At 41.3% G+C, this 23,351-nt stretch overlaps 2 protein-coding genes across 24 annotated transcripts in view; both read left to right on the forward strand.

The window, feature by feature from the left end:
- Window positions 1–10,331, forward strand: part of SUN1 (Sad1 and UNC84 domain containing 1) — a 35,409-nt gene extending 25,078 nt beyond the window's left edge. For all 20 annotated transcript variants that reach the window (XM_087734297.1, XM_087734293.1, XM_087734294.1 and 17 more), the window contains 12 exons: window positions 107–165; window positions 1,352–1,497; window positions 1,656–1,880; window positions 2,377–2,463; window positions 2,835–2,878; window positions 3,919–4,054; window positions 5,033–5,287; window positions 5,815–5,899; window positions 6,435–6,550; window positions 7,055–7,222; window positions 8,081–8,173; window positions 8,589–10,331. In XM_087734297.1, the coding sequence (XP_087590423.1) occupies window positions 107–165; window positions 1,352–1,497; window positions 1,656–1,880; window positions 2,377–2,463; window positions 2,835–2,878; window positions 3,919–4,054; window positions 5,033–5,287; window positions 5,815–5,899; window positions 6,435–6,550; window positions 7,055–7,222; window positions 8,081–8,173; window positions 8,589–8,702 (1,528 nt within the window). In that variant the 3' untranslated portion in view covers window positions 8,703–10,331. The remainder of the gene's footprint in view (window positions 1–106; window positions 166–1,351; window positions 1,498–1,655; window positions 1,881–2,376; window positions 2,464–2,834; window positions 2,879–3,918; window positions 4,055–5,032; window positions 5,288–5,814; window positions 5,900–6,434; window positions 6,551–7,054; window positions 7,223–8,080; window positions 8,174–8,588) is intronic.
- Window positions 10,332–11,059: 728 nt separating this feature from the next.
- Window positions 11,060–23,351, forward strand: GET4 (guided entry of tail-anchored proteins factor 4). Of its 4 annotated transcripts, XM_087732991.1 has the most exons (10): window positions 11,990–14,091; window positions 14,534–14,652; window positions 15,007–15,085; window positions 15,515–15,596; window positions 16,567–16,716; window positions 18,259–18,397; window positions 20,329–20,469; window positions 20,553–20,628; window positions 20,819–20,891; window positions 22,006–23,351. In XM_087732991.1, the coding sequence occupies exons 3-10, from the start codon at window positions 15,011–15,013 to the stop codon at window positions 22,092–22,094; spliced, it is 825 nt and encodes a 274-aa protein (XP_087589117.1). In that variant the 5' UTR covers window positions 11,990–14,091; window positions 14,534–14,652; window positions 15,007–15,010; the 3' UTR covers window positions 22,095–23,351. The 4 variants fall into 4 exon arrangements, with proteins under 4 accessions (XP_087589115.1, XP_087589119.1, XP_087589117.1 ...); XM_087732989.1 differs by lacking the exons at window positions 11,990–14,091; window positions 14,534–14,652 and adding an exon at window positions 11,060–11,305; XM_087732993.1 differs by lacking the exons at window positions 11,990–14,091; window positions 14,534–14,652 and adding an exon at window positions 11,524–11,971.

Consider the following 23,351-nt stretch of genomic DNA (forward strand, 5'->3'; position numbering starts at 1 on the left):
TCCTTTGAAAAAATTGTTTTGTGAGCAAATTATTTACCCAGTTATATTATAAAACAAAAACATATAAATGTATTGTTTCCATAAACTTTCCTGTCTCTTTCTCTAGATGCCTTCCAAAGATCTACAAGCTATTACTGTTTCTTATCCCACTCCTGTTTCTACTAGGTATGTGAATCGTTTAGTTATAATACAAGTTGGCATATGCTTATTATAGCTGTTCCAAAATAGCATTTTTAGTTGAACTTTTGGTTTATGAAGAAGATGCAGAAGCAAAAAAGAGCAAGTTTGTTTGTGAACAGGGCAGTAATTCAAGCTTTCAAAGTAGTGACAAGTCAGTGAGCATTCCCCTTGCCGTGAAAGGAATACCCTTGATTTAATTTCATAGAGCTCTTTAGACAGAGAGAGTGGGTGAGTAAGTAAATGCACTGAAGTCCTTTTTTTCTTTGCATCGCTTCATAGGAATAGCAATGAGCTCATAAAGAGTAGGCTGTGAACTGATTGCTTTGATTGTTATCGATCTCCGTAAAAGTGTAGTTAAGTTCTTCTACCAACTCCATCCTAAATCTTTCCTTTGCTCTAGGCCATGCTGTAGTTGCTTGAAATACTGCTGTTTAGACTGGTTAGTTGACAATGTTCCAGGCTAGCTGTCTTAATTTGAAATAAACAAAGTCAGTTTAAAATATTTACCAAAAGCACTGGGCCGTGGTTTCATGTTTTCGCATGTCCTAAAAAACTTGTAGCTGCATTGGGGAGAAGACGAAGCTTCTCAGAAACTTACAGTGGGGATTCAAAATCCTCTGTACTAGGGAGAATAAGAAAGAAGTTACCCCTGTAGAAAATGCTGCTACTTCTCACTAAGATATTGCAGAAATAAGTGTAATCTTTGTGAAATGCTAGATTGTTTCCATGGAAGCCTAAGTTTCCTCCAACTTCTATTAGATATTATGCAATGTGGTATGTAGTAAGCAGGGCATAAGGCAAGATATTTTCCATTGAGATAAAAAGCAGTATTTACATCTGCCTTTAGTGAGCATGGCCTGTCTCAGTAAATGAGATCTAGGTCCCTGGGAAGCGGTAGCATGAGATTAAGGATAAATCACGATATATAAGCGCAAGTTGCCTGCCTTGTAACTGTGTGAGATGGATGTTCTCTAATATTCTTGAGTGCTTGACGTAACAGTTTTAAAGCTGGCTCATGCTTATTTTTATTTAGACTGGAATAATGTCCACTGTGTGACATCTACCTTGCAAACTTAAAAGTAGCTTGTGTCCTTAAGTAAGAAGACAATTTGTAGATATAAGCAGTCTTAAGGGAAAATTCTCTTGAACACCATTTTTGCTTCTGATCTAGGTATATGGTTCTGGGGGTTTGATGGCTTCATTTCATTATTACCTTCATTGAACTGGACAAGAATTGATAGACTACAGAGAACAGATGACTCTATACGTGTTCCTAAACCACAGGCTGATTCTTTTCACTCTGTGCAACCTCCAAAGGTAAGGGAGAACAGTCTAGGGAAGAACTTTTGTATCTTCTAAGACTTCTTAACTCTCACGCCTTCGGTATTTTGCAATAACTACTTGATACACAAGGGTAATGTAAATAAATGTCTTGATTTTTTTTTTAATGTTTTAAAAAAAAATCTTTATCTTAGGATACCGTAAATATCTTTGATTCTGGTCGTATAAGTGAGCTGGAGAAGCAAATGGCCTTCGTGTCTGATAGATGCCATCACCATGATGAAGAATATAGTAAAGTGATGCATCTGCTCCATAATCTTCAAGATCAGGTTGCCCAGATGAGCGACAAAAGTGAAACATTGAAGCTAATAAAAAATGTGATGGGTCAACATCTTGAAAATATGAAACTGGAGGAAAAGGTAAGATAGCTATTGATGCTTTGTTACTGATCAAAGAGTTCTCTTTCAATAATGCAGATTATTAGTGATTTGACTTTAGGATTCTTTTTCTGTTACAGAATTAACTAATAGGTAGTAAATGCCAGGGAGTAGTAATTGGCATTTGTTCCTCCTTTGATATTGCTGACAAAGAATTAATTCCAGATAGGTGGTCTAAAGTAGAATCTTAGATTGCTGAAAAGCAGCTGGATTTATCCTGTTTTCATACAGAGAAAGAAGACTATAGGAAGGGCTAGTGACAAAGAAGGGGTTTTGTGGTAAAATTCCCTGTTTGTAACCCCTACTACTGCTGAATCAGGCCTTTATTACAGATTCTATAATTTCTCACACTACCTGCAGGATAAATCACTTAAGCACTCACAGAATGAAATAAAAATTATGCTTTGTAGAAAATAGCAATTATATTATTTGTACTCAAAAAGAAAATACACCACCTTTTTCTTCCCTGTTTTTTAAGACTGACTTCCTGGCTTTACATCAAGAACATGAGTTACGCATCCTGACACTGGAAGACCTTCTTGGAAAACTCTCTGCTGAATCCAAGGTACTGAAAATTAGCTTTGCTAACTTGCTCTAACTGTAACCCGTTGATAAAATAGACTAAGCTTTTTGTTAGCTGTCCCAAACCCCAGTTTGCTTTACTCTAGCTATTACAGTTCTTTAAGTCTCAAAACTAGTTTGTGGTCTTGGTCTCCCTTCTTGGAGGGGGTTTCAGTCCAAAGATTAAAAATTATTCACTTGACCCATGAGGCAGGTTCTATTTGGAATAAAATCTTATTACAGAGGACACAAACATAAGTGTGGGGACACAGTCCTGTGTAGTTGGTGCTAAAATCTGTCACTTTCACCTAACATTCTTTATCTTCTTTCTGTCACTTGTGTTTCTTTGCTAAAACTAACTTTTGTATTTTTTAGGACATCCAGAAGGAGCTTGACATAGCCAAAGCAAAAACAGTGAGGTATAAGCACTTTTCAAATATACTTTGCTTTTTCAATCTTGATGCTAACTGATGGTGATATACATGTTCTTCTTTGAAATCCAACAGTACTTTTCTGTGTGTCAGGTAACTGACCTTAAGAGTTTGTATTGTCAGAAAGAGTACTTCTGTCTCATAATCGACTTCAACTGTGAAGCTGAACATCAGCTCAAGGCCCACTTCCAGTGTGTGAGCAATCCTGCAACTACATTTTTCAGTACAGAAAGCTGTTTACATAGTGGAGGAGAATGAGTGACTTCTCATCCTCTTATAAATGCCTTAGAATTTTTCCTCAAATTGCCTAGTGAAGTATACAGTAACTACTTTTGGTAGGCTTTATGTTTAAATTCTTGAATTGTATCAATTCTAACCTTCGTCTCTGATTTTAGTTTGTCAGCTGTACTACTTTCCACTCACACACTGTGTAATACCACGATAAAAACTGGAGCACTTCATCAAGTAGTTTTCTCATTAGGAAGAGGAAAAGAAACACTTATTTGCTGAATTCTCATTTAAATTAGGTCTGAATGTAAAATGGCTTTAGAATGATGGCTGATACTTCTTTCCATAGCATGCACTGAACACTGATCTATATTGGTCGTATGTGACCTGCTACTTGACCGCAACTTGACACCTGCCTCTAAAGTTATTCTGGTTTAAGTAAGGTAACCTGAAACTCACTCTAACCAGTGGCACACTCATGCAAATAAAGTTTGAATGGTTTGCCAGGAACCTTAAATTCACCAAAATCTATATATGTTTGACTTGTCAGCCTGGCAATGTTCTAAAGTCATCACTGCTGGATTTGTTCACAACTTCAAAATACTTTGCTTTGAACATGTTAATCCTAAGTATGCCTTAAATAACATCTTGAAGGAACTGCAAGCTCACAATGTTTATCGTGGTGAATAACTGAACTAGGAAAGCACTTTGTATTAGACAAGTACGTTCTCGCACCTTTGGAATTTGATGGAATGATTCGAACTACTCTTTCCTAATTATTGACTCCTTGGTTTTTTCAGAGATGATGATGAACATAGTCAACTTTTGTCCAAAGTTAAAAAGCTAGAACTAGAGTTGTCCCGGATGAAATCGGAGTTGTTAACTGGGGAAAGTCTGAAGACAAGTTGTGACAAAATAGATGTCATTCATGAAAAAGTAGGTTCTGTAACTTCTGTAACTGTACCAGTGGAACTTGGTACTACTTGATTTTGTTCACTGACTTTCTTGAAATGCACTGCAATAAGTAACGGGGGGGGGGGGGGGGCAACATGGTTAGTATTCATCTTAAAGAATGTTAGTGGTTTATGTAGTGGTACTGTGAATTTTTCTATTGATGCGTAACATTTTACTAGACAAGAACTTATGGCTTGTTCTCTAGAATGGCAGGGTATTTTGCATTTAAGATAATGCAATAGCAGTTCTGTATACAGTACTTTCCTGTTCTTACTGATGTACTTTGCTAACCCATGGAAATGTGAAAAAGAAACTTACGTAAAAGCAAGTTAGGTTTGTTATCAGAGAGCTGTTTTTAAAAAAATCATGCCTAAGTTCTTTTGAACCTTTTTATAAAGTCTGACTAAATGTAGCCAACGAAATACGACCATAAGTATTGATAAAGGATTATCAGCTTTGACTAAAATACCATCTTGTGATAATGCTCAAATATGACCTAGCTATTGTGTATGGAATCAAAGCATACTATGAGTGATTAAGTGACTTGCTTAACTAGGCCTAACAAGTACACTGCTCCCCTTAGAGCTGCCACGGTGCCTTCTTTGAACTGTTGCAGTCAACTTTTTTTTTTTTTTATTCCAAAGTGTTAGTCAGACCACTAACTTGGACTGCATAGTTTGCTAGGGCTTTGTTAGGTATGTCTTGTTCACCAAACCGATGAAGCATCCAGATTTCCCATATGTTCTTCTGCACACCTGACTGGTCTGTTATTGCAGTGTAATTCATGTAGTTAAAACATACGTAAAATCTAGACTTCTGTGTAGTACTGAATGTATGTATTGATTTCACATGTGCCTGTTTTTAATATATATGTGTGTGTATGTGTGTATATATATAGTATTACTTAATGGTTTATAAAGACTAATAATTTATATTATAATTGTTAATGGCTTCTACTAGGTAGATGCCCAGGTCAGAGAATCTGTCAAGCTAATGCTTTTTGGTGATCAACAAGAAGACTTTCCCGAATCGCTTCTCCAATGGCTTACGTCCAATTTTGTGAGCAAAAGTGATCTGCAGACTTTGTTGCGGGATCTAGAGTTGCAGATCCTCAAGAATATTACTCTTCATATGTCTGCTACAAACCAAAAAGTAACATCTGAGGTTGTAACAAATGCTGTGACTAACGCAGGGATTTCGGGAATTACAGAAGCGGTGAGTGAGTTTAAGTTCTCAGAAGTTCAACTAAAACTGTGAAGAGTCCTTTTATAAGCATTTTGTGGAGCATGACTGTCAATATAAATGCTAATAATTGTAAGAGATGTTGGGAACGTTAATTGAAATGGGGAGAACTACAGAAAACGCTTTATCAGGTGTATTCTTACAGCATTGCTTGTTGCCTGCTGTGAACGTTTGTGTTTTTTCAAAGTATGCTATCTTGAAAATTGAAGAATTCCCAAGAAACAAGCATACCAAAGAAATGCAGCTCAGGGTCCTGGGAAGGTGGGGGAAAGAATGCAACTTTGAAGAAAACACCAGTCAAGATGCAGTATGAATTTGTATTTTAAGACAGACAACGATGCATTAAAAATAGCCTCTGTCAAGACAGAGGCTTTCAAAGACTTGTGGTGGAGTGCAGCATCTCAAAAAGATGGTTGCAACTTCAGATTTGTATATATCAATTATTTTATCAATTGATATTAAAATCTTTCCATTCTCCTCTTCTATGTGTACATCGGCAGCAAGCACAGATTATCGTAAATAATGCGCTGAAACTCTATGCTCAAGACAAGACTGGGATGGTGGATTTTGCCTTGGAATCTGGAGGTAAATAGTAGAGGAAACACTGTTTTTACTATTCCTGTTATTTATAGAATTTACTAAAAATCTTAAAATGAAGACTAAAGGTTAGTAGAGCATTCTTGTGTGTTGCCAGATCATCAGACTACCACAATCTATGCGTGTTGTTTACAGGGTTTATCGGCCTAGGTATGCATGGACAGGGACAGAATAGTTCTAAGCATGTGTACAACTGGATAATAGAGAACGACAGATCTGTTTGTGTGGGGTGTATGCACCACTGAACTCACTAGGGATAAATGTGTATTTTTTTCAGCCCTCTTAAATGAAAAACCTTTAATGTATTCTTAAAATAACATTCTACTTGATAGAAGCATTGTATCCCCAGAAAATTTATTAGACTTTAACAATATCTTTAATAGTTTTTTCTGAGGAAAATAACTAGTATATTAAGCTTTGTAAAATTTGTAAAAAATTTTTTGTAAGGCAAAAAAACTTTTGCCTTAAGTCTTCAGGAAGAAATGAGTAACTATTTCTGCTAACCTGATACATCTTTTTTGAGGTGGCAGTATTCTGAGTACTCGCTGTTCTGAAACATATGAGACCAAAACAGCATTGATTAGCCTCTTTGGAATTCCGCTGTGGTACTTCTCTCAGTCTCCCAGAGTGGTGATTCAGGTAAGTAAAGGCCGAGTAAACAAATTCAGCGATGTTATTTTGTGTTGAGTGGTTCGGATTGTTTCTTGGCTGCTGGATGTTTCTGTCTGTAATATATTGGGGGGCACAGGTACTTTGAACTATGTTCCCAAGAGTGGGATTCTTCTGGTAGTTCCTGGGCACTGCTTAAGTCCTACTCTAGCAAAATTAAGACCCTTATAGGAGGCTTGGGTGGTACACTGGACTTCTGCAAAGTGTGAGCACTGGGAGGGATCCTGTTGAGTAGTTGTCTCAAGGTGGGTCTTCAAAACACTGCTGGTAGTTCAGGTGGACATGCTGTCTTCCTGAAGAGTTCTACCAAATAGATCATATTCTGCCACTTACTATCTAAGACTGTCCCTAATAATTCAGAATTCATTACAGGTCTTTATTACAAAAAAATCGTTACAAATGCTTGTGGCTGTGGGTTTTTTTTTTTCATGGTGGTGTGTCCCATCCTGTTCTCTCCCCCTTCCTCCTGTCTAGCCGGACATGTATCCAGGAAACTGCTGGGCTTTCAAGGGATCACAGGGATATCTCGTAGTTCGGCTTTCAATGAAGATTTATCCAACTGCTTTTACAGTGGAACATATACCGAAAACACTTTCACCAACAGGAAATATCACCAGTGCTCCTAGGAACTTTTCAGTATATGTAAGTCTGTCTCTGAACTTAAGTTGATGTTTGTATGCATAAAGAATATTTGTGTTACATATCTTGGAAAACAATGACTTAAGGGAGGACAGCTAAGAAGAAAAACTGGTTTTGTCATTGCTCTTAAAATTGCTTATATTTTTTTAATGAGCTTTGAGATTAGCAATTAGAAATGTTACAACTAATTTTGGGGGAGTTGTTTCTTTTCTCTTGCTTTACACAGTAGTAAACACTTTTGGAGGGAAATGATGGTTTTTAATTTAGTATAGTTCTTTCATATGCTTTAATTGTTCCAACCTTCTTCCACTCCTTCCCCCCCCCCCCCCCCATTTTGGCTCTTCACCTTATCTATGATGTGCCTTAAATCTCTTTTAAAATTTATTTTAACTAGCACCACAGTTCCATAGGCATGATTGCAGAAGAGAAGACCACAGGCTACATCAGAGTGTAGTTGAGAATTTGAAAATCTGAGAATTTTTTTCTCTAGTTCTTTTAAATGCTTAAGCAGTTGTCTGCAAGCATCTGAATCTTGACTTCTGTCTGGTTTATAACCTTGATGGTTTTTTTATTCTTGTTTGTCCTGAGCAGTTTATATTGTACATGGTGATAGTGGTTTTGCCATGGAAATTAAGGGGTTTGACCATGAAAACGTATAAACATAGCACAACTATTTGCAGTGCAGGAAACTCAAATAGAGCTGTGCCTGAACAAGCATTAAGTTACATGGGAAACATTCTGATCCTGGTTTGATAGACTTCTGAGTGCTGTCTGTTGATACTCGGTTATGTAGGCATGCTTCTGGTTTTGGTTTGATTTCAAATTTGAGAGAAGGAAAAAATCTTTATCCTATTGTTCTAGGGTCTAGATGATGAATATCAAGAAGGCGGCAAGCTTCTAGGACAGTATGTCTATGATCAAGGAGGAGAACCACTGCAGATGTTTCCAGTGATGGTAAGTCTGGATGATAAGATTTAAAGTGTCAGGAGAAAGATACTCGTATCTTCTATGGTAGTACACAATGAGCAGCAAAGGAAAAAGGCCTCATTCTCTGGGCACTGTAGAAACTGAGGCAGAAAGTATCTACCTACCTGCCTCAAAACCTCCAGTCTAAATAGATTAGAGGGGAGGAAAGGTTTGTGCCATCTGGACACAAACAGCGTGAAGATGCTAAACATGGAGAGTCTGCTTCATGCTTCTGACTCCCTTCACAAAAAAACTAGTTCTAAGGCAAGGAAGGTTCTGTTCAAAGTGGCAGAAAGTTCTCGAGGCATAACTTCGGAATAAAAGTTGGTAGGTGCAGGAATCTAAGGAAGCAACTTCAGTGGCACCTAACGCTGGTTTGTGTGTTTGCTTTTTCCTTCTCCAGGAGAAAAGTGAAAACGCATTCCAAATAGTGGAACTGAGAATTTTTTCTAACTGGGGACATGCAGAATATACATGCCTTTATCGGTTCAGAGTGCATGGGAAACCTGCCGAATAATCTACACTACAGCTTGCGTTGGTTTTGTTGTTGTACATTTTGTTCTCAATTTGTATATACCGGAAAGCCTAGAACACTGGAATCTTTAAAGGACGAGGATGCAAGATATATACTGCAGAACTATTGATCCTCTGATAAAGGCAGAAGACTGTCAGCAGAACTGTATAAAAAATAACTTTTATTTGCTCTAATGCTCAGCTTCTAATTGCCAATTAGCTTTATATTTTTGTGTCCATGCTGAGAGGAAATAATGCATGCAAGCTACTCTGGTTCATAAAGCCCAGTTGGCAAACAGGTGATACCTATTTTATTACAGATGAATGTATAGGGTTTTTTAAAAGAATAAACCACACTTTCTGCAACTAGGAATCTGTTTTTTTTAAATCCGGGACTTAACTGCGTACTTCTGTTAGCTTGGCATCATAAGCCAAAAACTGTGGTATGTTTTAAACACTGACTGTGGCTAAAGGTGTCCTTCAGTTGACCCTTGGTTTTGACCTTTTTGGTGGATCCAAAAGGGCTTCTTTGATACATGTTGAGTATAATAAATATTACTGTCAGGGAAAGTTAACGCAACCAAAACTAGTTTAAACACCAGCGACTGAGAATGCTTTACTGTAATCTGTGGCCATGAATTGCTCTAAAAGTCAGGGATAACTGTAAGTAACTGAAGGTATTTTAAGGGTTTTTACCATAGCAACTTGGCCAGTTTGTTCTTTAGTGTTAATTCCAAATCGACCTTGATGTACTGACTAACTGGATGGGAGCTGATAAACCTGCTAAATTGCTTAGTAAACATTAGTATACAGCAATTAATCTTAATTTGTCAAAGTGATCTCTTTTTGGGACAGTAATTCCTTAGGCTGGTTCATTGTTATACTCAGTACTAACATTGTGCTGTGAGAATGCAGTGTGTGGAAAACAAGACTGCAGTAAACCTTGCTACTTCACGTTTACAAGAGGGACTTCTTCTCAGCACTGCCGTATTGAAATACACGGGCGGTGTTTAGATCATCCCCAGAAACCTTAGTCGGGTATACGAAGATTAAAGTGGTGTCTTGCTCTCAAAAGCAACATTTCCACATAGAACGAGATGAAACTGCTTAGTGCCCCCCCTTAGGATTGCTACTCTGAAGTTCCTTTTTCAGAAGAGATTCCTGAAACGTACTTGTACGCAGAATTTTTATCTTGCTGTTGTAATGCATTTTATAGTTACACATGAACTGTTAACACATGGAACTGCTGACTGGTTTTCTGGATACAGTTATGTATGTTGCACAACAGTCCTCGAATGTTTAAAAAAGCAAAAGTCTCTGTGTGAAGAACTTTTTTCACTTGAGCTAGAGACAGAACCTATGGCCTACGCAGAGGAGCTAGATTACATGTGTACAGCTGTTTTCACATTATAAGTTGCATATTTAAAATTAGAATTATCCTGTATAAATTGAAATTAGGTTGCCGGGGTGGGAATATTTTGAATAACACTAACTTATTTTTAAAAATAAGCAAGATAGGACTTTGTGCAATGTATTTTTGTAAATGCTTTTCAAAATGTCTGTTATTCTTTGCTGCCTCCAAACTGACAAGATGCTATTGAGATGTTTAAATAAAAGAGTTTTAATTTTTGAAGGTGCATGTAATATTTGAAACAAGAAATAAAGCTGCTTTTCTGTATTTTTGATCACCTGCTTAAATAACTGAGCACAACAGAGACTATACTATTACATGGAAGCGGTAGCTTTTCCCCAGGGCTTGTTTCCAAAGAGGATCTACCTCTTTCTCCCCCTGCCCTGCTCCCCCTCCAGCTTTCCTTTACTCTTTCTCTGCTGTTCAGTACACATGGAAATTTTTTGAAGAAAAAAACCCAGAAGTCGGTAGTTGCTTGATGCTTTTCGGCTGCTTGCAATAGTTTCAAAAGATCCTGGTTTGGATTTGTATTTTTGTTGTGGGGTGGGTTTTTGGTTTTGGGGTTTTTTTTGTTTTAACCCTGTTTCCTTGGCCTCGTCTGTCACTCACAGCAGCGCTCGGCCCCCTTTTACTGCCCGCCATCCACGCACCCTTCCTAGGTTCTCCGTATTCTGCTTTGTCCCCGGTTATGTGACCCCGGAATCGCTCTCTGACCCAGGCCAGAGACTTCGGGGATCCCCGCCCCGTCTTCAGCCGCTGACAGGCCCGGCGCCTCCCCGTTCGGCGGGGCCGGTCTGCAACCAGGCTCCCGCCCCCCGCCCGGGGGTGCCCGCCCGCGGCTGCCGCCAGCCCCGGGCCCGCCCCCGGCGCGCCACGTGACGCGGGCCCCTCCGCGCAGCCGCGCCTCCTGAGCCTCGCAGGCCGCCGTCAGAGCGGGCGGAAGCCGGGCAGGGAGGGGCGCCGCGCGCCACGCCGCTCCGGGGCTGCCTGCGTCTGCGCCGCCCTCCCCTCCCCTCCCCTCCCCTCCCCTCCTCCGCGTTGATGGCGGCGGCGATTATGGCGGCGGAGCAGGAAGCCGCGAAAGGCGGCGGCAGGAACCGCGGCGGCGTGCAGCGCGTGGAGGGCAAGCTGCGCGCCAGCGTCGAGAAGGGCGACTACTACGAGGCGCACCAGATGTACCGGACCCTCTTCTTCAGGTAGGGCCCGGCCCGGCCCGGCCCGCCGCCCTGCCCCTCCCCCGCCGGCCTTCCAGAGCCTTCCCACGCACTCTGCCCTGCTGCCGCCCGCCGCGCCCACGCCCGATCGCCGTTGGCCGCCGCTTCTGCCCATCTCCGCCTCCCGCGCTCTCATTGGCCCGCGGGGGGGCGGGGTGGGGCGGGTACGTGCCGGGGAGGGTAGGGCGAGCGGCGCTGGGCCCGGGCCCGGCCTGAGGGCAGCGGGCGGCCCGCGGGTCGATCCGGCCCGGCCCGGCCGCCTCCCCCCTCTCAGGCCCGGGCGCCGCTGGAGGGGCGCGGCGGCTGTGTGAGAGGGCTGGGGGCGGCGCGGGGAGCCGCTGCTCGCCGGGGTTTGAAGGTGAACTCGGACCGCGGCGCGGCCGGGCCCAGCCGCCCGACCCCGACCCCGCAGGCCCGGCTGAGGGAGGGGGCGCCGGTGGCGGCGGCGGCGGCAGCAGCAGCAGCAGCAGCAGCAGCAGCTGGGCACGGCGGGGGCTCCCTGCCGCCGCCCCGCGGGAGAGCACCGTCCCGTCCTGTTGACGTGCAGGGGGCGTGTTGCGTCATACTTCCCAGGGGTCACGGACAGGGCTGGATTTTGTCCCCCGTCCCCAAGCGTCCCTTGGCGGCCCCACGTCCCGAGGACGCCGAGTAAGGCCCCCCCTCGCCAGGCGGGATGGCCTCGATCTGCCTCCCCAGAGCATCCCCTGGGGCTGGGGTCTGGGCCCTTCGCCTGTCCCTGGCTCCAGGGCCGTCCATGAGCTCCTCAAGCAGGCGCTTTCTTAACGGCCTCTGGTTTGCCAGCTTATCTTAAACATCAGCCTGGCTGCGAAGTGGATTCTTTCAGAGTTTTAAGGTTTTGGCTTGATTATTGCTCAGTCGAGAAACAGGGCTGCTTTGTGGCATGGTAGTCACCCTCTCGTACCACTTTTAGGAAGGGGCAGCTCTCAGAATGTCAAGAATCACCTGCACACAGGAATTTTATGAGGATAGATCCTGGTTGGTGTAATGTTTGCGTACGTGACAGTGACTAATTAGAGCAGGCCTGGACATTTTTTTCAGAAATATTACTACCATTTGTTATGTCATAAGAAACTTATTTTTATTGTAAACCCTTTTTAGATTATTTTATTTTTCACATCCACTGTAACTTGCGGTGGACACCTATTCTCTCATCAAAATTTAAAATGCAGACCATTGCTTTCAGGGGCACAGAATATGGTATCTCTTTTAGGGGTTTCCTCAGTTGGTCCCAGCCTTGTTTACTTGTGGCTCTGCTGGGGGAGGGCAGGTGGGAGAACTGCAGAATGAGTCTTGGTAGCTCATTTGTGTGTCACCTGTCCTTGGAGCTCCTTTGAGTTGGAATGGGAACAGGCCTGTGGGTATCCACAGAAAAATAGCAGGCAGGTATGTGGGCAAGAAGGTCCTTGGTGCATAGTCCTACTTCTGATACCAGCGTACATTAGATAGCCTGCCCTACCCTGTGTACCAAGCACCATTAAATTAAAGTAGTTGTGTTCTGCTGTAGCCTGATGGGATCAGCAAGGGCACCATCTAGGCCTTAAGACTTAAATTGTGTCTGAGAATAAATCTAAATTTAAGACAAAGCATGGCCTATTTTATAGTAAGGATTATGTGGTGTGATGGCTGCAGTGGCAGAAGATGACTTGGCTCAGCCGGTCACTTCTCATCCAGTCTTCTGAATGTATTAACTCATGTACTTTGCTTAACGCTCCCTGAATTAATTTGGAATCAAAGATCCTGCCTTTTTCATTTTAAATGCAAGGGAAAGGAGGTGAAATGAAAAGGTGACATTTGTATAGCTAGGAAGAGAGTTTCCTTCTAGGCAAAAAAGATTTAATGAGACACTGGAATTTGTTTGGAAAGTCACTGAGGCCAAAAAAGAGTCCCGGATAGTCCTGTCTGTCCTCTGTAAAACATATGTTAAATGTCAACAGTTTTCCAGAGACACATTAACACGGAGTGAGATGATCTCAGCTGCGGAATTGTGCTTGGGATGGCCAGTGCTTACTTGTTTTAAACAACACCAGCCTGTAAAATGTTAGTCTGTTCTGTCATGAGTTACGTGTTAAACTTGAAATCCTGACTCAGAGTTTCAAAAGTCATAAACTAAGGTGTATTTGAGGGTGGAGGAGGGGAAGAAGTGGAGGAGGAAAGATTACCATGAGCTTGCCTCCTGCAGACTTCTTATCCCTCCCTGTGATCCATGTCGCAGGTGGAAAACTGCTGTTCCTGCCTGACCCCAGGCAGTGAGCCCTGTGCTCCTCCGAACAGGAGTCCCTGGGCCAGTGTTGTACTGTGCAGGCTGACTGGGTTGAATTCTGCTCTGTTTATGATTTGGTGATTGAGTCAAAGTTCCAAGTTTAACATCCCTGTTGTAGTTACAATGGCATCTGTTTTCCTGATGCTTGTAGGTACTTTTTCTGGTGTGAATGATCCGTTCCAGGATTTCAGTTATGAAAATGTTTCTCTCTTGTTCTAAATGCCACTTACATCAATGTAGTGAGTATTTATTTTTATTAAAAATTCTTCCATGCCCACACTGTCCCACCGCTCCTCTGACTGCTTCACTCCCAGAACCACTGACCCCTCTCTGTTACCCTGCCGGGACGCTCGTGCATCGGATCTGCTGTACGGGGGTTCTTGCCGCTGCAGGAGCAGAGAGGCGGCTCTGACCGCCGAGAACAGAAAGGGGTGAAACAGGGACACAGCACAACCAGGTGTCGTAGAGGACAAAATGGATATTGCAGGTACTAAAGCAGTGTGGTAGAACTGACGTCTTATCTTTTTGATATGAGCAAATTGGCTGTTACTAACTACTCAGAAAACAGACTTTTTGAGAAGCAGTTAAGAGAAATGGAAATTGGAAACTGTATCTGCTGCCTCACCTTAACTGCTTTTATAGGAAATGTTGCATTTATAATCTAGAGACGCAACTAGTTACTGATAGTGATGATGTGCAGGAGGCTGCAATCTCAGCACCATGGTAAGAGGCTCCTACTCTTGAGGTAACTTGGGAACAAATTCTTGTATTCTTCATTTCTTGGGTAACTCTTAAGTGAGGAAGGTGGAAGCTGCAGCAGGTGTGTTTTGAAGCATTGTATTTGAGAGGCCAGAGTTGTTTCTTCTATGAATTGGTGACTCTGTAAAGTGTTGCATGGTAAATCTTGCTGGCTGTTCTTGTCTTACTAGAGCCCATCAGAGACAAACCAGTGGTGAGGAGAAGGCTGGAGGCACCTGTGCGGTGCTGGGCGTGTAAGCTGTCCGGAGTGTATTCTGAAAACTGTTTCACTGTGATGGCTCTGGTTTTGGTAAAGGCTCTAATGTGACGGTCTGAGTGGTGTAGTTCAGTGCATTGGCACCTTTTGCTCAGGTGAAGTCCTGGGATCATATCCTTTTCTTTGTTTCAGCCCAAATCAGGTTTCAAGCTCTCAGTTTTCATTCTTATACTCTTTGCTTGTATTCCATCAAGTCTGGAGCAGAAAACAAATTGTAGCTTGCAGTTAAAGTTACATCAGTATTGAAACTAACCTGATTTAAAAATAAATCCCTTATTGCCCTTATTGTAAATTTTAGTCATCATTAATCCTTTAAATGTCAGTAACTTTAAGCGTACACAACTTATTTAGTGGTAATTTTTATCAAGGCTTTGGTATTGTTTTCAGGTATATGTCACAAGGGAAACATGCAGAAGCAAGAGAACTAATGTATTCAGGAGCTTTGCTGTTCTTCAGTCATAACCAGGTAAGTCAGTCACTGGTTTTGTGTATGTGATTTTGGGGGGGAGGTGTTGTTATTCCAAGATTTTGAGGGATGAATGTTGAATTTTCAATGGTAAATGTTTGGGGTAATTGCTTTGTAATCTTTTATTTTATCTCATTGTTGAGCCGTTCTCCACAAAGAAGGATTATGCCAAGCTGGAACAGAAAGCAGAAGTGATTGTGAGCATCCAAACAATAATCGTAACCACATTTGTTTTGCTTTCCTGGAGGCTTCTCTTTTGATGCCGTCAAATTACTATAGTTTTTTTATAAGGGAAGGTTGAGACTTGATACTGTGCCTTAGCTGTAGATGTTGATAAAAGTATAAAATCTGCCTCTGACAAAATTCTGGTTGATGTTTTCTTTTATGTACTGATAGATTCATCACTACCAATATGTGTCTATTTTGTAGCAAAACAGTGCTGCTGATCTGTCCATGCTGGTTTTGGAGTCTTTGGAGAAATCGGATGCAAAAGTAGCAGATGACCTTTTAGGTGAGGTGACCTTTGCCCTTGGTTTGATGGTGTTTAGGTGTGCTTCCACTTCACAGTGACTGTTGTTAACAGTCTTGAAACCTGAAATCCTTTTTGTATGCCCTCCCACATGGCTAAAGCTTACCTTCATCAGAGAAATGGACTGGGGGAAGACTTTATTAGAGAATAATGGATTCCTGATAACTTTGTGGGCATGCTTAGAACACACATTGCTGTCTTGTGGCATTGTCCTTTCCTCGGTGCAGCAGTAATGTGTTGTCTGCACAGTCATTGATGTCCCTGGGGCTTTGGTGGATGGTGGTTTCCCACCCTAGCAGTGTGGTAGTGTGCACATTATTTGTGATTCAGGTGTTCACAAGGAAATTTTTCTTGTTTGACTGTGAGATCTGGTAAGCAGGAAATTCAGGGAGACCTTCTTAAGAGCTGCCTGGCCAGACTATTGCTGCAGCACGGGCGAACCGCCCCTATTAACAACCTATAGATGGAGACAGACAGGCAGAGGCTGTTCTTTGTTTACTTAGATCAGCTCTGTCATTTGGTATACCATCTATGACTTCTGGTGGTGCTTTTCTGAACTACAGCCCTCTGTCCTTCACAGCTTCCCTGTGACTGGCAAGCAGTCCTGTAACCTGCAGTCTTTCCTCCTCCTTGGAACTGCGTGGTCCTGTGGGATATCCTGTCCCCAGCCATGAGACAGGGAAGCTGTCCCCCAGCTGACTGCAAGGCACAGCTTTTGGCTGTGGAGGAGTCATGTGAATATTGCTGGCTGATAGATGCAAGACTGACTTGATGTGTGAGAAGTGGCTCAAGTTCAAAGTCACTGTTTTTTTAAGATGACTTATGGAGGCCGTTCAGGGAGCTTACAGACACAACAGCGCTCTAACTTAAATGTCATATCTTAAAGATGCACTAGAAACAGCAGTTCATCCTGTTTCTATTGCTAAATATTTGTGAATCTTATTGCTTCTAGAAAACTTGGCTAAATTGTTTAGTTTAATGGATCCAAATTCTCCCGAAAGAGTGGCTTTCGTATCCAGAGCACTAAAATGGTCTAGTGGGGGATCAGGAAAACTTGGACATCCAAAACTACACCAGTTACTAGCAATTACTCTGTGGAAAGGTAAGAAAAATCAACTGGCTTTTCTGTGTTTTGTTTTGAAAATGTTGAAAGTATGATATTGTAAGAGACCTACTTTGGAAATAATCTAAGGAAGTTGAGATGGAAATGATTGATTGAGTTCTGCTATTACCTGATTTTTGCAATGACTTCAGCTTAATGTTACTAAAAAAAACCCGACACTGTAACTCTATATTAGTGCAAAACCCAAAACACAACTGCTGTACAGCTCGCTGCAAAAGGAAGGTTGATCCTTTAGACATTGAGGTAGTCTGATTCAGTCATTAGGAGGAAAATTGCTAGGGAGCAAAGCTGTTCTATTGTGGGTTTTTTTGTTTTTAAATCCTGGATAAACATGACAAAGATTGAAATACATCACCTAGCATCCAAAACAGTCGTTGGATCTGTAATTAGGTACTTCTTGAGATGTTGACCAGCAGGCTTATTCCAGAATGAATGCTGTTGCCTGTGAGAACAGTTGGATAAATGCCATCTCTTCTGCGGTTTCTCGTGATTTAATAACTGTGCAAGATGATTGTTTGTTTATTTTAAATTTTTCAGTGACTGCAAAGCGATGATAGTGGTTTCATAAAACAATCCTGACCCAATGGTCAACATTCCAGCTCATTGCCTCTCCGCCTGCCATAGGCAATCCCATAGCTGTTCTCATGGGGCTTGTGTTAGCTTGATGGCTGCTGCCAGCCAGAAAGGGAGGATTTAAGTTAGAAGCTGAGATACGATTAGGATAAGGAACAGTTGCATTCTGAAAGTAAAAATCCCCATTTTGTAGCTGTCTGCTCACTGTTCTCTTGAAAAGCAAAGTGTGTACGTTTTCGTAGTCTGTAGTTTTTGAGAGTTTCAACAGAAAAGGCTCAGGTTTTTAAAATAAAGCTTTTAAATTCCAAAAATTAGCAGCTATCCAGGTTTGACTTGTCATTGCAGTGATTTTGCACGATACTTTGCTTCAAGTTAAGTTCTAACAAATCATTCCCATTTCTTACACCTTTTTTTCTTGTATAATTGCTGTTCTATTCAGCATATGGAAGCAATTTTAATTTTGATAGCAAGAGTGGGCTAAGCTAAAAATAGGAAATGCCTTCTTTCTGTGCACTTAGAAAGAAGGACGCTGAAGGTGCTGTTTGACTTCTTGGTGCACATGGTCTAATATGGAACTTCTTGATTCTTCTCCTAAGCGCTGATGATAGCACACGAAGTGTCAACATGCAGTTAGATAAAATGATATGACCGCAGCTCAAGCTGTTTGTCCCAGTGGTGGCTGTGTTTTGTGGTGGCACTGAATGAACTGTACTTAATAGCAGTTGTTGAAATGTATTTAGGATAACATCTTTATTATCTCCCTTTATAAATTGTCTGTAACTTATGAAGGAAAAAGCCCACTTTCTTTTGCTGGTTGTCTTGTTTATATACCATGTGTGTAGCTCTTGTCCTTTTACCAGCTGTAGTGTACAAGCCTAACAAATTTGTTTTTATGTTCAGGTGTGATGAACTGATTTCTTAAAAGCCATTTTCTTTTTCCTTTTATAGAGCAAAACTATAGTGAATCTCGGTATCACTTCTTGCACTCTACAGATGGCGAAGGATGTGCAAATATGCTAGTAGAATACTCCTCGTCCAGGGGATATCGCAGTGAGGTGGACATGTTTGTAGCACAGGCGGTACTACAGTAGGTGTTAAACTTTTTTTTAACTATGTTGCTGAGATGATACTGTGTTTAAGGCCTATCTAATTTAATCATGATAACTGTAGGTTAACCATGCATCCTTTTCAAAAGAAACTGTGAAACTGGCCAGAGCTGCTGAAACTCATTTGTGTGGTAACAACAGGAGAAAACCATCTCAAAACCAGTGTCTTAAATTGGTCAGACTGGGGAGAGGGAAAAAAAAACAAAAACCTATTGAGGTCAAAACCTGAAATCATGCTAATTGCCTGAAGAATTAATGTAATCTCTTTGACCCTGAAAGCACAATTCTTAGCTTTGTTAACCACTTTATGTCTAGTTAGGGCTTACCTTGATTTTCTGACCATGACTGGGCCTAAGTGGGCTCTGTATTTATGTTTAGCGTAGTATTCACTCTCAGTCTTCTTGTCCTAAGAGAAAATTTGTCTTGGGTCACCCTGGTCTGTGAGCAGCAGTGCAATGGTTCTTGGTTTGACAGAGTTGCTGGTGGCTTTCATTTACTTTAGGCATTTATTTTGTAGGAGGTAGGAATGCAAGCTATTATGTGCCTTTGCAGAGCTCATGTACAATTAAGGTTGACAAAGCCAATCTTACTGTCTTTAATCAGATGATGGCTTTCTTCAGTCTGGGAAAGCAGCTCATGGAGGAGTCTGAGGAGGAGGTAGAGACAGGACTGTGCAGCAGGGAGTCAGGGAGAGAGTAGGTGTTGGGGGAGAGGGAGGAGGTGAGAGCAAGTCTGTCTCTCTTGGCAGCAGTGAGCTGTCATGTCAGATTTGTCCTGCTTTCCATAGCTGGTTGACATAGATTGCAGTGATTTTGAGCAGTAGAAAATCCTTTATGGAAATCCAGTATGTGCAGGACTCTTAAACAATTTTATGGGGCTTTGTTCTGGGGGGGGGGGAATTCTGGGGAGGTTATGAGTAAGAGATTATTTTTTCAGTATTTATACAGCACTACTACTGCATCCTTTACTGGCCTATATCTCAAATACTGTACTAAATCCTCTTACATAGCAGTTTATACTCTAATGAAAATAATTGCAGTTCCTTGTTCAGCAGTAAGGCAGAAGATCCCAGTGCCCTTGCACGTGTGAGGGTACAGAATTGGAGGCCAGCCTGCAACCAAAAATGAGACTGCTCATGGCAGCCTTCCCAGTGCTTGCTGACAGCACTTGTCCCAGATAAAGTCTCTTGTTAGGCCTATGGGACTTGCAGAGATTGCCAGTTAAATTAACTGGACCTGAACAAAGGTTTGATCAGTTTGGGAAATCGATTTGTTAACTGGTGACAAATGGCTCAGGAGCTCAAAGTGTAGCTTTATTATGAGGCCTTTAGACATGCGTGTCAAACTTATTCGTGGTCCCGATTCCATGTTATCTTGAGGTAGTGCTAAAAGAATGACAGAGTCATTGGACACTGGCAGATAGGTACTGAAAGGAGATGTGTTTGGGAGTGGATGGGGCCAGGAGAGAGGTCTTTAATTCGTTTTTTACCTCAGCATAGTAAACTCTGGACTAGTAAACGCAATATCATGTTTAATTTGAATTATGCGGTGGCCAGTCTTTCCACATTTTGATTTAATTGATGCTCTCTTTTAGTAACCGTCCTGCATACAATCTGCTTAGATCTTGGTTAAACTCATTCTATTAATATTTAATGTCAGTTCTTCCTCCCAGTGTGCTTATTCCATAATGTATTCTAGCAGTGATTTTCCCCTTCCTCAGTTGATAGCCAAACCATTGCCAAAGATGTACATCTCTACCAGTTAGGTTTTGCCATCAGTTTCAGCCTGAGATGGCTTCTGTGCGCAAACGAAATAGAGATTGTTGAGCTTTTGGATTCCCTTTTTCTTTCTGCATGTAAAACTACTTCTCTGTCTTTTATTTTTAACTTGCCCTGTTCTGTTTCCTTTTGCAGATTTCTCTGCTTAAAAAATAAGACCAGCGCATCAGTTGTTTTTACGACATACACACAGAAACATCCTTCAATAGAAAAGGGCCCGCCCTTTGTTCAACCACTGCTAAACTTCATCTGGTTTCTGTTATTGGCAGTTGATGGGTACAGTCTGATTTTTCTCACGTTGTTCTTGGTTTCCTTTTCAGTTGTTACTGAGATTACATTTTTGGTTGTTTCCTTTCTAGAGGAAAACTAACAGTATTTACAGTATTGTGTGAACAGTATCAACCTTCACTGAAAAGAGATCCCATGTATAATGAGGTGAGTTACTTGTAGTTGTAAACAGGATTTAACCTACAGAATTAGTTAAATAATAGCTGATTGTCTCCTGTTTTGTGACTCATAGATAGGAGTCAGTGATCTAGCTTGTGTGGTGTGACTGCTGTCCATACTATTTCCACCTCTAAATGGAGCAGCTGACATCATTGTTCTTCATCTTGTGTCGTTTCAGTACCTAGATAGAATAGGACAGCTTTTCTTTGGTGTTCCGCCCAAGCAGACATCGTCCTACGGAGGGTTACTAGGTAAGGTTTATGCTGACAATTGTTTATAGATACCGCCAGTCTTTTCAGAGCAGTGGCTTACATAAACCGGCTGTGCTGGAAACAGATAATTTGTTCTAACGAATATATCGTTTTTTTCACAGCCTGTAGAAACAGTCACTGCTGTAGAATACAAGATGAATTGGTTGCATGTGAAATTAATTTGGTGAAGCTAGTAGGCTTTTCATCTTTGAGAAGGGGAGAAGCATGTAAATGACTCTTACAGTTAATTTTTGACATTATGGTATAACTTCCAAATGTAAAGAAAAATCTCGTTTGTGTTAAAGCTTAATTTCCTCAGACTTCAGTGGCTGATTTTCTTTAAGTCAAGCCTGGGACTTTATATCAAGTCCTGATATAAAATGAATGTTCCCAAAGTAGAAGTTCTGAGATTAATACTGCCCTTCTACAAGAAATGAAAGGCAATAGAGAAATTAAGCCCTCATTTCCTGGCTCTTGAATAAAATGTGAGCAAATTGAACTGGATTACTTTTGTAGAATTGAATGTTTTTCCTTGAGAACTAAGCTTCTCTTTTTGTAAACTGAATTGAAGCTTTACCTGCAAATGTCAATTCACTGATATCCAAAGTTTGATGAAAAACATGAGCATCACAGATCCCATATGTAAATAACAGCTTTTCAGCAATGCAGGCATCTTTAAATTGAGTAAAACAGGGAGAACGCATAAATGCCTCGAACAATTTCTTTATAGCATGATGCAGACCATTGCTGGGCTTTGACAGTTTCATGGCTGGAGGTGTGTCTTTCCTCATTTGGTTGTTTGGGGCTTTTTTTCCTCTCATGCTGCAACTATAGTACATAAGTATGCAACTTTAGTGGGGTTTTTCCAGTGTACTCTTAGAGAAGGAACAGTATCAAAATACAGCTTCCCAAATCAATAAATTCTTAATGGAAACCAGTGTGGGAATACTAATGTCCTGCTGAGACTCTTTTACTTTAAAAAAAAAAAAAAAAAGTTTTTTTCATTATTTAAATCTGCACCCTAGCAGGATGGTAGATGGTAGGAGAATAGTTAAAGTTTTTGAGATGAGAACGTAAAACTAGCAATTTTGACTGTCCTGTTATTTTATTCTAGGAAATCTTTTAAACAGCCTGATGGGAACTGGAGAAGATGATGACACAGAAGATGGTCAGGAAGATAGCAGTCCTATTGAGCTCGACTGAATGTTGTTGTCATTGGGTGCCGTGTAAATCTGATGATTCGATGACTCCAAAGACAGTTTTGGAATTTGAATCCTGCAGTTGTTTCTTGGCACCTAAAAGGGCTCCTCCGGTCTTTTAGAAATGGTTGCTGAAATGTTTATAATGTTTGGTCTATATTATTTATGTAAAAAAAAGAAAGAAACCAACAAAAAGTAGCCAAATGAACCAAGCGGAGCAATTGTTCGCAGGTTTCCGATACAGCGGCTGGTGACTTTGATTAAAATATAGTCTTCTACGGTTTCTGATGCAGTATTCCCTTTTGCGCAGTAATTCAGTAAAGCATAAATATGGGTCTTGTACTTCACGGCCTACCCACTACCATCTTTGTTATGAGAAAGCCTCCTTGACCTCTGCCACCTCCAAGGAAGATCTCGAAAGGCAGGGTGATCAATTGAATAATTTATTTGCGAGGCTGGTGCCAAAAGTACTGCGAGATGAGCCAAGAGGCATAATTTGAGATGCACATCCAAGAGACATTGATTCCAAGAACTTGCTTCCACTGCCGTGAGTAACGTGCACACCATTCATACTGCCTTTCGCTCTCCTTAATGTCTGGCTCTGGCCAAGCCCACCCCTGTCTTTAGCCAATACTTCCTGAAAAGCACAAGATGATTGACTTGCTCTTGCATAAAAGCCGATCAGTGGAACATAGGTAATTGGCTTCCATGTGGATCTCTCTTGCCTAGGTATAAAAACTTGGCTCATGGCTCTACTCCTTTGGAACAGATTCTTTTTCAGTGTAAGTTCACAACCATACGTAAAGGCGATGGCGTAATAGTGAACAAAATGATGTGCCGCGAGCAACGTATGTGTTTGAACTGCAGCTGTATGTAAAGAAAAGGGATACTGCAGAACTTTTGGTTCCTTATGATATATTTATTTTTCTTGGGTGATTGATTCATTTAACACTTTCTGTAAAAAAGAATAAATCAATAAATAATGGAGTAACTTCAACCCCAATGGTAGGCATAGCCATTCTACATCTCCTCCTCTTTAATGCAGCACAGTGGATGTCAGTGGTACAGTGAACAGATGAAATGGTGGGAAAACGCTTTATTTTTTCATGATGAAAATAAAAAGGCTTAGATTAATAAACAGCAATCATGCATGGGGGAGGGAGGGATTAATCAAATTTATTGACTGTATGAAAAAGAGAAGGCATTGAAAGGAAGACTTTGTGTTAATTGTGAAGTCTAAAATAAACACTTTATACCAGGA

This window comes from Nipponia nippon, unplaced genomic scaffold (assembly GCF_047370975.1).
Source record: "Nipponia nippon isolate SJK-2023a ecotype South Korea unplaced genomic scaffold, ASM4737097v1 scaffold_5, whole genome shotgun sequence".
Taxonomy (NCBI): domain Eukaryota; kingdom Metazoa; phylum Chordata; class Aves; order Pelecaniformes; family Threskiornithidae; genus Nipponia; species Nipponia nippon.